At 40.9% G+C, this 14315-nt stretch overlaps 1 protein-coding gene across 1 annotated transcript; it reads left to right on the plus strand.

Moving 5' to 3' along the window:
• The first annotated feature begins 4679 nt into the window (after window positions 1–4679).
• On the plus strand, window positions 4680–8548 carry sox7/17 (protein). The gene is given in 3 exon segments (NM_001164978.1): window positions 4680–4735; window positions 4738–4894; window positions 6063–8548. Coding segments are annotated over 3 exon segments (1416 nt in total). The 5' UTR covers window positions 4680–4702; the 3' UTR covers window positions 7289–8548.
• The last annotated feature ends 5767 nt before the right edge of the window (window positions 8549–14315 follow it).

Here is a 14315-nt window from a genome sequence, read left to right on the forward strand (position 1 = left end):
AATTCTTTGTTGCTTCAACTTCTGTTATCCATCTATTTATTTTGACTAACAAAGAAAATAAAAGATGATGCTACCCCAGAAATTAATTCGCAAACTGAAGAAAATAAAAGTGTGCCCTACATTCGTCATCCGATGGAGGGACCCTAAGAAATGGTGTATCCCAGCAAAGACACTTTTCTAGTGTCTAGTTCGTCATGTACTGGGTATATGGCTTCGTGGATATTCGTGATCACATTCGGCATACCTCGGAAAGAATCCGGTATACTTCGTGACAGTCCAGATTGCCATGCCGACAACTTACCATTGACGCTATAAGTTGGCGACCTCTACACCGATCTGTCGCATGTCGCGCAAAAAGTGTCGGGAGGTTATTCGAAACTACATCCGTAGTGTTGAAGCCAATGTTAAAACAGGAAAGTATGCGGGAAAATTGAATTTCTAACATTAGATTTAACTTGTATTAGCGGCAGCTGCTATGAACATTTAATTATAACTAATGAATGAATATTTGAATCACTAAACAATATTCCATGAATATTCGAGATGGTTCGGGCACATGTACATCCAATAAATATAATACCGGTAGTAAATAAAATACAAGCACGTCCTCCCAAAACGTTGTGGATTACATTCGCTTCGACGTACTTCTGGAAACCTCGCGAAAACAAGCGGAGTGTACGCGGAGTGGAGTTTGTTCCACCTCGTTAACATCAAGTGTGGTTAACGTGTTCGCCTTCCATCAGGATGAGTTGTATTAGATTCCCCTGCCCAACTGCTTAATCAGTATCATAAAACAGAGTACAGACTGCCGTGTGCCCGCCTTCCAAAAAACGCGGTAGTACAGGCGGACCGGTTCGCATGTAGACGAACTTGCAATTAGCAGCAAAACAAACAAAAACGTCACCGTCAGGAGTGGAATAATAAAGAAATGGCTGCTCCCATTAGCTGTTTGATTCATTCCTAACTATCAAGATCACATTTAGTTATCATCACGTGATGAACACGCATTTAACTACCCAGTATCCAAAATGATAACCCGAAATTTTGCACTGTGCAATCATGATGTTTTTCACGTAAACGGATCTAAAGTTCAGTTGACCCGAGCCTTATCAACCGTGACTTCCCGCCCCTTAACACACACAAGTGTTGTGTGATTTGTGTCACTCCTGATGTCACCATGACTTTAATCTGGCATAATGTCGCGATGACGGAACAGATCATGAAATTGTTATTCACATTTTACATTTTTTGCAAAGTTGGAACAAATAACCAACACTAGCTGGATACTACGATCGAGTCAGTTAAAGTGCGGGTCATCGCATTCGGAAAATTGAATACAGATTTCAAATTTCATTCAGTGGCAGTTACACTAATCCTAATCTGAGTGGAGATTTGTCGCGTTATCGCCTATCCCGATTATAGGCTAGGTTCGGATTACGTGCATTGACAGCTGGACAACGAACCAACGCCGGTTCTGGCAACTGAATGTACGTCGGTATTTGTTATACCGCCCTCCTGAGGTGAAAACATTTCACTTTGGACTCAAGGGTTCGAAAATTGGTTGGACTTCGATTTACTGGGACCTTTACAAAGGCATGCTACTTGGTTTTCATGGCAACGCATGAATTGGTGAATATAAAAATTGGAACATGTGTTGTCTAACTCATATTACCAATACGGAATGAAGTGTAGCCCAGCAAACCAATTTTCGATACACAGTGACAGATCGCTACTGTCATACAATGTGGTAACTTTCAAGACGAAATATATCATCGCGAGTATTTTTATGGTGCTCTGAAAAAGACTCCAAGATCACGAATACTAACTTTCAATAATAAAATATTAGAATAGATAACCATTACAAGTTATGATTGTAATATAAACGGATATGAAAATTAATTTGCGGGAATGGGTCCCAGAGGACTGTTGTGTTTTGTCATACCACCTCCAATCTGGCCGACAGTTTTGCCAAATAGATCGACTCAAATTAATGATCTGATTATTTATACGAGTTTGGTAACCTGCAGGTGGTCTAGCGACGTTAATGACGATACTGTTGTCAGTTGTCAGCCTCAAGCCCTCAGTGGCCAGTGCACGGCTGATCGACGACAGTACTTCTATACAAAATACTGATAAATCAGTGACATATACCTGCTAAATTACCACACACATATATATTTTCCCCGTGGCGAGCTAGGATGGCGATATGATTTCACTAAGTTTACCCTTCGGGGACGGTGGACGCTCTGAGAGCGCTGTGGACCATTGAGATAGCAGCTGGTCAGAAAACTGCCACGCGACGTATCACTGCCCGTTCTCATGATTTTTCCAAGAAAACCGCAGATATCTACGAGGTCCTTAAACTACTTAAAATGACCGGGTTTTGTTCTTTCGAAATCAACAAATGTGTCTAACAGATTACAAGAAGGTTAGACAGATTCAGGGGCGGATACAGGATTTTTTTTATTGGGGGGGGGGGCAAACTTTAAAATCGCTAGACTAAGTTAATATTTTTTTTTTATATTATACAAAAACAAATTGAATACACCCCCCAGATCCGCCACTGAGATTTGTTTCTGTAAACAACGTCGACCAACTCTACGCAGTCACGGTTCAGGCATAAGGATTGACAGCGCCCTCTTCAATCATTTGCTAACCGTCGTTAAAAGGGTCTCATTCACAGTCGCAATGATTGAATGCACTGGTCACACACAATACATGTAAAAATCAAATGTGCGTATCCAAACAATAAATTAATTCCCTGGAACACATGGGCACAATAAGTTGTATTCTGTATAATGTATGTCCGGAGCGAGAACATTCTCGGAAGTAAACTACACTTTTTGTAATCATGTTTCAAATTATTGAGTTATTGTTTATTTGTATTGATTGTTTGTCATCCTTAAATAAATATTTCTAATATGCTGGCACATAATATATACCAGTCGAAATTTATTAATTGATAACCAGTGATGACGTCCGCTTAATGATCAGAATGATAGGTCATTTGGAATTTATTGATAAAAATCCGCGGTTGGCTAAGAAGTTTGGGAACAACCCACGTCATCTGCAGTGGGGTGCAAGGCAATGGATGTCAGGCAAATTAAATTTCATCGGCGCCCTCTAGTGTCAAAATTGAGGAAGTCACTTCCGGGAGTTGTTGACAACTTTTCGCTCTACTCTACGAAGTTAATTGTGTCACCATCCCCTTTGTTCAAACTTTATACCCCGCTGGCTATACTCACATTAAAACGCCTGGAGGGCCCTCGAACCGTAAAACTCCTCTATAATGGAACGGTGTTTTTTCCAAAATTAAAGTAGGTCAGAAAATGCCAAAATGCTGGCTGGATTTTGGAGAAACACGGTGATCTGTCAGATTTATTAATAACCAGGTCATTTGTCATTGTCAAAGCTAATCTGTGTAGTTTAATCTGATTCATATTTACTTCTCCCAAGTTCGGTCAGATCTCTCTCGAGCTTCTAAAAATAGCCAAGCGCCCTAGATATGCCGTGTTTGTTCGTCCTGTTTTTCAAATTTTTTAAGTTGTAAATTACCCCAAGGGTCAAAAGAGATTGGCAGTTTTGATAACCTTCCAATAATCAGTAAGCTAGGGTGGCCCTTATTTAGTGACACTGTCGTGTGTTGTGTTGCATGATCAGTGTGGCTGTGCAAGCACGCACCGCTACCGTTTCTTTTTGATTACCAAATCATGGATATACAATGGTAGATTGTGTATCTATGGTAAGGTCTTAACATTTGAAAAGCACGTCTGTTCGCCGTGTAGCGTCGCCAATTATTCAAGGCCTTTTAGCAACAATACTTCCAGAGCGCCCGTTGTATGTTATGTTACCCCAATGCGGTAAACAACTCCCTTCCATGGCTCGCTTTTCACGTGTTTTACATTAAAGAGGATAGTGTGCATAGAAATGCAAATATAATTTGAGTTGAGTTGAATAGACGTGCCGGTTGAAATAAACGAGCTGCTAGTAGTGAATATGTGCTCGGCTGGAAATCGATGTTAAGATCCATACGACCCCTTTTAATAAAATTGCTCTGTGACAGGCTCGCGCGCTATATCTGCCCGGTCTCATACGACTCGGCGGCCCGCTCACCGGCAGGACCGTGAGAACTAGAAATATCATTAATTTGACTTAATAACTCCCCGTATGTGTTCTATGCCAACTGCACAATCATCTATCTAATTGCGTTGAAGTGACAGAAAAATAAAATTGCGAAAAAAATAATCCCTGGAAGGTCACGTGAATCATTTGCATAAAGCTTGCCTTACATCATGGGGGCGGATACTCCGACACAGTACCTGGCTGTGATTGGTCCATGGATGGTTCGTTCTGACTGACGTTTTCCGGTGTTGGCCTTTGGAAAAAACAGCTGATCGAGGCGATTGCTTCACTCGCTGGCCAGCTGACTGATAGCAAGTGGGTAAACTATATACTGTGAAAAAGACACTGAATGAAAAACAGCTGATTTTTTTCGGAGAAATGAACGAAGTCAAGAGTGAATCGACTACTTTAACTATGAACACTACTAACGCCACGTTTACTGGCGTGAAACTACAGGGTATCGTGCTCGGAACCGTTAGCAGTACAGGCGTACCGAGCTTTGCGATGACGGGAGTCACCGCCGCTTCACTTGTCAGTTCGGCGGCGGCAGCGGCCGCTGCTGCCTCGGGTAACGTCACAAATGCGACACAGGCCGCCAATTACAAGTGGATGGAAAAAAAATCCGTGAACGAAACAACCACTACCAAGCAGAAGAAAGAGCCGCGTATTCGGAGACCCATGAACGCGTTCATGGTATGGGCAAAAGACGAGCGCAAACGACTCGCCGATCAAAACCCCGATCTCCACAATGCCGATCTGAGCAAAATGCTCGGTAAGTTCACCTTCTGTTTTACGATACTTATTGTTGGACCTGTGTAGTGTTTAATTACTTCGCCCCGAAAATAACTTGACCCTGTATCGTTGAGTGGGTTTCACTTAGCTTGGGAAAGCAGTGGTGTTTTTTTTTTCTCTCAGTTCTGACTCGCTACTTATATATCGGCGCCTTGTTGATCGCTCAGCTGATCAGTGCCCGGTACTTTGCGACCCCTGACTGCGGCGGCCTATCTCCCTGTCAACTGATTTATGTAAGCGTCAACCATATTCAACATCCCTCCGTTGTCAAGAAGTACAGTTGAATTTAAATCGCACACTTTTTTTATTTTTTTATTATTAAACAAGCTCAAGTTATTTATTGCGTTAGGATGAATTAAATTAAAATCCATAAGCGCTGCTAGCAACTCGTGAAAAGTGTGTCACAACTGGTCCTGAAATCACGGCTATTTTTATAACGGGAAATCGCCGGATAACACTTTTTTTGTCATTTTCATAGCAACATTTTTCTGATGTGTCACGGCCGGAAAAAAAAAAAAACCTTTGTGACAAAAGATTACAAGGCTGATTTTAATATTTAAAACACATATTTTCATTATTGAGTTGTTTTTTTGTTTTTTTTTGTAATTGGACTGAATCATCGTGAAGTGCGTATCAGAAAATTTGCTTATTCGCACTCATCTCAGCAAAATATTCTTTTATGCCAGTAGAAGGACAAGTTCTTTCGCTTTTTCCTAAACTGCATCGATATGGCACAAACACCCTTTGTCTGCCCAAAAAAGCGTTCTGATTACCAAAAGTCGCCTTTTTTATGCTAATGTGGGATTCGGTATTTTGTGCGTTTTAGCGCTGGTTGAGGTGATTAGCATATTCAATGACTTGTTTTTGACAACCAAGTTGACCTGCTGTTGATCGTGACCGTGACCCCATTCAGTTCGCTCTTCATTTTTCCATCGGCTTATTGTTATGATGAAATACCGGTTTCGGGACTTTTTTTTTCTTTTTATCAACTTCTTTGTGAATATGCTTTTTGGTTACGCTGACTCCTGTGCTCCACCCCAACAAAATGAGCCCTTATTTCATATGCAAAACTCGTGTCTTATGCGCATGTGCCAAGTTGTTTTTCTCTTCGCTCCACTGACAGATCCGTTGTTCTTTTATTTCAACAGGTAAAGCTTGGCGCAATCTCAGTTTGGTCCAGAAAAGACCGTTTGTGGAGGAGGCCGAACGATTGCGCGTGCAACATATGACGGACCACCCGGACTACAAATACCGCCCAAGACGTAGAAACAAGCAACCTAAACGAGTTTGCAAACGCGTGGAACCGGGACGATTTCTGCCATCACTTGGCGACCTGACTGCCCCGGCGAATACCGATCTGGGAGCGACGCCACAGACGCCGTCCACACCGGGAATCCCATCTTCGTCTCCCCCTACGCCGAATGTTAGCTCCCTTCACACTCCAGATGTATCACCGCGTACATCGCCAACTCCTGACCAGAATCGTTTGAAATTAACGATCGGCGGTGAAACTGCTGCAACTTTGAAAACAACCAGTATCCTTTCCAACCTATTTGAGAAAACGACCACGGCAAATACGGCAAATGTCGATCCACTGGCCGCCATGAACTTACCAACACCGGTCATGTCGCCACTCAACACAGTTGAAACGGACAATAACATTTTCACTTTCCCGACAACTTTTGACGAGCTTGCCTGCATGCCGGAGCCGATGACGCTGACGCCACACCAGCAGCAACTTGCGAATACAACAAACATTGCCAACTCTGTTTTTACGACTTACGCCACCACTCACCCTGCAAGCGCTAGTACGAACAGCCTTAGCAGCATGAACGGAACCCAGCACCTGAGTACTCTTCGGGCCTTGGTTGCTAGCCCTCATCCGCTGTCGTCAACTTTGTTCAATAACAGCAGCCTTAACCCTCTTCAAATAACGCCACCAATGCTCCCTGCGTCTACGATCACCGGAAGTATTCCGACAACTCCCATCACCATGGACACGAATGTCAATTTCCCAATAAAAAACGAACCTCTTTCATGTCAAACAAGTCTTCCAGGTGAAATTGACATGACACCCCCTCTCATATCTCCCAGTGACCTTTTGAACAATAATATGGTCAAACAAGAAAATACGTCACTTCAAGACGAAATTACGAACCAGATCATTATGACTGACAATGGAAATATGAACATCTCGCAGACGACCATAGATAGCGTTATCTCCGCTTTTGAGCAGTTCACGGATGCGGAGTTGCTAGGCGACGTTGACCGGGATGAGTTCGATATGTATCTTAATACCCAGCAACCTAACTTTGAAAGCACGTTGATATCGGTGCTGGCTGACGCCAGCGCGTCTATGTACTATATGAACTGAATCCAGTCGAGCTTTTTGTCATGAATGAACTCGTATCCGAGGCTGTGTATATTTACTGCGAGTCCTCTTCCCGAATTGGCGTAGCTTCGATCAACTACCGGGAAAAACATCAACGGTGCAGCTTTATTCGAGCGCCACCACGAAAGACATTATTCAACATATTTACCACTGTTTAGAACCATTGTTTGAAATACGCATGCGCATTTCCAACTTCACTTAATTTTGTCTATATATTTTATTGTTTAACAATTTACACCAAATCGTTTATATTAAAAGTAATTTTTAAAAATTGTTTAAAAAAAAATGCAAGCATGCATGTTGATTTAGCTTCACTGCATACAATTTACAAAGATAGAGGGCCCATATTAGGCAGCGACATTCCATAAAATCATGATTTCCCTGAAACATAGTGCTGCTTCAATAGACACATATTCGTTTTTTCAGTACTTTCAACTATTATAAAGCAACAGTATCTAACATTGTTTGTCAATGGTACAAGTTTGTTGCCAGAATCATTTCATTGTAAATAATTACACTTGAAAATCACATTTTTAAGATTTACTCCGATATTTTGTTAGACGAAGATTGGGTTGGAAACACTTGGCTGCCATCTTGTTAAGTATGTTTGATTATTGACTGTTGATCTCTGCGCACTGCTCTGTGTGCACTGCTCGTGCGCAATAAAAGCTGCGCAGTGTTGCGTTTTAGTCGGAAGAGGTTATGAAGTTCGTGAAAATTTGTTCCAAGTGCAACGAGAAGTGTTTGAGACAATAGGCTCAGTGTATACGTACTTTTTAGTTATTATTACAATATGCCTTGCACTAACGTTCTTTAAAACATAATGACTATTACGAGTATTGTTACGAGTGTGGCCTTAGTAAAACCGAACTCTCGCTCAAAAAAACAATGGTTGTCATGTCAATTTTGGCTGTGACTATACATGGGAAAGAAAAATCAATGACAAGGTCTCGCGCATCGCGAGATATTGCGAGAACGGAAACTTCCTGATACATTCCGCCATTTTGAATTATAACAAATAACGCAACAAATATTTTAGCTTTGGAGAAAACCTATTAGAGAAATATCTTTTCAAGAGTTTATATTGTTTTATATGTGTTTATTAAAAGTGTTTTAAGTGTGAAGAACGGAGAAGAAAAGATTGTTATTTTGATTTTAAAAGAATGTACATGATCGTCTAAAATACGGTGCTGGACACAATAGATTGTTATGCAAAAAAACTTATTAAAGTTATTTTAAATTTGATTTGTGCTCATTTTATCCCATAAGTACATACATCAACTATGCCAATTCACAAAGCATGCCCCATAATGGTCCCAATAGCGAATGAAAACTTCAATCTCCCGTGTACCCATGTATGGTTGTCATTCTTGTTGTTGTTGTTGTTGTTGTTGTTGTTGTTGTTGTTAACGTTATGATTGTCGTTATTCTTGTTCTTGTCGTTGTTTTTGTCGTTGTTCTTGATGTTGCTGTTTTTGTTGTTGTTGTAGCTGTCAACAATCTGTTTATCGATGGAGATCTCGAGTGTTATGGGAGATGTCGGAGAACGGCATCTCATTAATTATGTGCATGAACTATTTCTATTTAAACTGCGAACCATCTTGACGTTCACGTCTGAGATCATCCATAACACTTTAATTGGGGTCATTAGACTCTCTGGTGTGAAATTTAGCAGTATAAATATCCACCCCACCAACACCAATAGTATTTTATATTCTACCGTCTTCGTGCACACTGTTCGAGTGATATTTAAAATAGGGGACGCGATCGGGGCAGAGAATGGAACATTATTTAAAGCGGGGGGGTCGTCACCTGCGCACGCGCGGGAATTGAGTCCCAAGCGACGATTACAACACACGCTAAAAACGCCAAGGCTCGTGGGTAGACGCTTGTTTGTAAAAAATGACACGCTATGGCCATCTGACGCATGTGTAGGTGACGAACCCTCCGCTTTAAACGTACTTGAATCACATTTTTGGTGAGGGTTACGTGAAAAAATGTAGCGAGGGTAACAAGCAAATTGGTAATGTTTATATAAATTCCGTGTTGTAAATTATGTAAATATAAACATCGGCTGTGGTTGTATTGCCCAGCAACAACCGTTTGTTAGAAACAAAATATGTAAAAAAAAAAACGCACCTAAATGACCCAGAGTAAAATGCCACATGTTTTGCTAATATTGTGTGACCGAAATCTGCGAAAGAGTCGAGCGATGTCCTTTGTTTTATAATACACCAGTGCGGCAAGTCTCTCTGTCGAAGGGCAGTCGTCGGGCAGCATCCTGTTCGCTATGGGACTCGTAGCGGCGTATACAACGCTTATAAAATACATTGTTTATTTACATGAAATTCGAACACTTGCCGCGCGAAGATCACTGCCCTTTAATTAAACGTAGTCCTAGATTCGGACGAACACGAATAGTATGTCGCAAATTAACATACACTCATTGAATTTATTATTACTTTAGTTGTTTTGAACAGCTCGGGACGACTCTTAAAGTCACCGATCGATTTGAAAATTGGAACCCCTGACCCGCAGATCGATATGATACTAGTATATATTGGCAGTTACGTGAGAAACCCGTGTAATAAATAAAATGCGACGATAAACACAGTGCTTGGCCCGTATTTATGATGTTTTGTATTTCTTGGAAATCAGTAATAAAAAAAAACTCATTATGTATATCAGTATAAATATTTCCTGGGTGGAGGAAGTCGCAAATCGTCTTTAATCGTCACACGTTCTGGAACTTTCTGGCGCAAACCTATTGTTGGCAAATAAAGGCAATATTTCCCACAATCGTACCGCAATTATGAAATTCATCTACAGCTTATCGCATTTTTTTAAGAGAATAATTTGAAAATCGGTGTGATATTTATACCTCAGAAAATACCCATATGGATGATCATTATGGGACATGTTTGAGGTCACGACAGCGGAAACTAAATACTAAAAATGTTAAATACAGACGGGTCTGTTCATTTGAAATTCCGACAAATAAACTAATTAAACTATATTCTATGAATTGATTATAGTGCTTTCTAATTCCATTGCACAGTTTATCACACTGTGGAATTCTGAGAGTTGAGTTCTTGTTGAACTTCGAGAGTGGCTTACGTCAACGCATTTAGACGTACACTTAGACAAACCCTAAACTTTACTGGGAAAATCAGATTGCCTCGTGTTCGAAACGATTAGAAGTTTATTGATGGGAATGAACATATTCACGTATAAATGCATGGAATAACACTCCCAATATAATTATAATTCACCCCCAAAATCGTGACAATGTACTTTGTTCAAAAATTGTTATGTGACGTTTTCACTATTCTTAGATGTATGTTAAATACAATTATATGCAAATTAGGCGAAACAATTCAAAACATTGTTCTTCTGATTCAGAGATATTTTTTTATAATACTTATTTTTCAAAGAACCTTTTTTTCTTGCATTGTTATAATAAAAAAATAATCAAGCGGAAAATAGTTATATGTAATTTATATGCAGATTAGCTAATCAATATGCACATTATCATTCATGTATCTACACAGACACACAGCATATACTGTGATTTAATCCACATGAGAGCAAACTGCTAAGATGAAACAAAGCGTGGAAACATTCAATTGGTATGCAAATTAGCTAATTAATATGCATACAATAGCAGAAGCTATTATTAGATTAGTCGTCTCAACAAACGGTGAGCATGTTACTATTATTATTATTGTGCCAAGTTATATTTTTATCCAGCCAGTGGTTCTTGAGGTAGTATTAGTAGAACAAGATTTGGCACACACGCACATACTGGTGGACGGACGGACGGACGGAAAACATACATCGGTGCGATAGTACCCCTAGCCTGGAATTCAGTCATTCCAAATGCCCTTCCCAGTGCACTCAGATTTTTCAAAATCTCACGATTATACACACGAGAGTACAAAACGGAGTATATTGTGTCAATTTTCACCAATGATGTCTAGATTGTTAACAACAACAACAACAACAACAACAACAACAACAACAACAACAACGACAAGAATGACGACAAGCACACATGGGTCCACGGGAGATTGAAGTTTTCATTCGTTATTGGGACTACTAGATTTCGGTTTGTAGTAGGAAAGAGGGTTGATCTAATTGGTGGTTAGTTGGAGGTTATATTGGCGACAAGATGGTCGGGTGGTTTGTCTGATTGGCTGAGGTGGAGGCGTTGGTGCGTAGGTGTAGTTTGGTTTAATGTCGAGTGGGTGGGTTGGTTGGTTAGGGTCGATTTGAATGGTTCTGTGTGACTGTTTGGGTATTTTGGTTGGAAGATAGGGAGATGGACTGGCCTGTGTTAAGTTGAGGTGGTGGGTGTTCGGGTTGTTCGAGTGAATGAGTGCGAGTAGTAAGTGAGTGGGTGAATGAGTGAGTGATTTTTTTTATGGATGATTGGTTGGTAGTTTGGTTGGAAGTTTGATTCGGTGCATGATTGTTTGTTTAGCTGGTTGGTAGGATGGTTTACGTGCTGACTGGTTAGTTGTAGTTGATTTATTGATTAATTGTTGCCCACGTTTTGGGAAAGTCGAATGGTAACTCAAATGTATTCGTCTAATAAAATAATTTAAATGTATGTCGTCTCTCTACATGTAATTGCTCGCGTGAGAGCAAAAAAAAAATAGCAGAGTTCGAAATTCATGTTGAAACACATATAAATGTCTTGCTGAGTGGAAAGCACCCATGATCTGCCCAGGGTCAGTGGTAATCTGCGATCACAGCTGTTCGTAAGGTCATTCAATCGTGTCCAGCTATTTTTAGCAACTGTTGCTAAGTAACTCAATGTTGTCTTCTCCAAGTGGCCATGCCAACCAATCAGCTGTTAGTTAACCCCGGAATCCCTTGTCTCGCTGCCAATGATTTATCGCTGTTCAACCGCAAGCCATGCGCCGGTTAGCTGAAACGCACGTGTACTGACGACTTGTCACTGTTGGTAATTTCGGAGGGGGGGGGGGCAAACAATTTTTACACTCTCGTAAAAAATAGTCTTATTATACTTGTTGTTTTGAAATATCATTCCGTGTTTGGCATGTAGCAGTGCCTGGCAGCAGCGTTTATTGGCACGTCCATCCTCTCAGCTGTCAAAGTTGTTTTTCTCACGAAGCCGGGTGTGATGAGATAACTTGGTGTACGTAACGGTTCCTATGTAAGCAATACGTTACTGTTTACATTGATACTGTCGAGCGGTTATCAAACAACTGTGACAGTGATTGAAATAGTCCAGATTTACGATGGACCCCACAAAGGGTAAGGGGAGTGAGGGGTAAATGGGGCTGCCGTACAGTGGCGGATCCAGCAAAAATGTATTGGGGGTTCAAGCTTCGCTAAAATATACGGAGCGTAAATCGCAGAGAAGCTATGCGTAATCCAGATGATATGAATCGCCATGCGTTTGGGGGGGGGGGTATGGCCCCCTAAACCCTTCTTCCCCTCCCCTGGATCCGTCACTGCGTATGTAGAAGATTTCTCCTGGTTTGCGGGGCGACTGTATGAAATCGCAATCGTGTACAACATGATTCATTCACGCGTGTGCCGAGCGTGACAGGAACCGGGCAACTTTTCATATCACATTTTGGACTAAATTACACTACGTCTCAGATCACATACTCCAGGCCTCCTGTTGTTAGTGCATATATTTGTCTTCTCCTGAATATCTCTAGAGGGAGGAGAAACTATTGCCCACGTAATGACTATCACCTTGATTCAACAATGAATGAATGAATGAATGAATGAATGAATGAATGAATGAATGAATGAATGAATGAATGAATGAATGAATGAAGCATGAATGAATGAAAGCATGAATAAAAGCATGAATGAAAGCATGAATGAATGAATGAACCATTTTCTAAACCACCTGTATCAAATCAAACTCAAATCGTTATCGATCGAAGACAGATAAAATGCTAATTTGTGGTGTAGACCTCATACCACATCAAGCGCGACAGCATGTCTTTTTTTTCGAACCAAAAGGGGGAGATCCGTATTAAGTTCTGTTCTGTTCGTCGGTAAATAGTAGACTTTAAGTTGGCCGTTCTTTGTTTTGCGGACTTTCAGATGTTTAAAAAAACACCTATTGACTCATTCACGTGCACTATGAGCACATCAAGTAGACCGTATGTAACACCACGCGTGGGTGTTGACTGCCCGCGGCCTAAAGTGTTGAACACAATCAGCAAAAGGTTCATTCAGGTTAATAATCTATGCTATATTATGAATGGGTGTTGATCAGTGATGAGTCAAAACAGACAATAAATCCAGGTGACTCAGATTCAGAATATAAACGGTACAAAAACAACATTGTCATCATCATTGGTTGTGAAAGTCGTGGAGGAGAGAATTCATTGACGCAGTCACGTGACGAGAGTGGATGACGTCATGAATTATTATATAATGGTGGGAACGAGGATGCGTAATGTACCTGGTCGGTCTCAGTCGCTGGTATGGTATATATTAGTAGTTGCTTTGCGTAAAACGTCGTGGCCAGCGCAGTGCACGTCGAGAAATCAGAGAAGTTCAAGTTCAGTGGAGACAATAGATGACCAAAATGATCTGAAATACTAGTATTTATGCCGGGACCGCCCACCCTCCCCAGGATGATATATTCCACAATTGAATCGGGTTTCAGTCCGAGTCGGTTCAGTCGGTGGTCCAGAGTGCACTTCGTGAAATGTGGTGCGTATTTGTGGTACGTCCATGCCGACACTGAGTCTCGAGCCAGTGTGCAGTGAAATCGTGCATAATTCATCTTTATTTTGGAATCAATATGCTTCGATTTGCAAGTTTAGAATAATTGCATGCGTGGTACTTTGCTTTATCCCTTCGCGATAAATCACTAGTCATCGCGATTAGAGGAGAGTCCAGAAATTTCGCCGTTTGGATGAAACATTACACAGGCAGATTCAAGCCCTATTTCTACTATTATTGTTGTTATTATTATTGTTCTATTGTACATTTTAAATACAGATGGAAT

This window comes from Saccoglossus kowalevskii, chromosome 18 (genome assembly GCF_978046115.1).
Source record: "Saccoglossus kowalevskii chromosome 18, keSacKowa6.1, whole genome shotgun sequence".
NCBI classification, from domain to species: domain Eukaryota; kingdom Metazoa; phylum Hemichordata; class Enteropneusta; family Harrimaniidae; genus Saccoglossus; species Saccoglossus kowalevskii.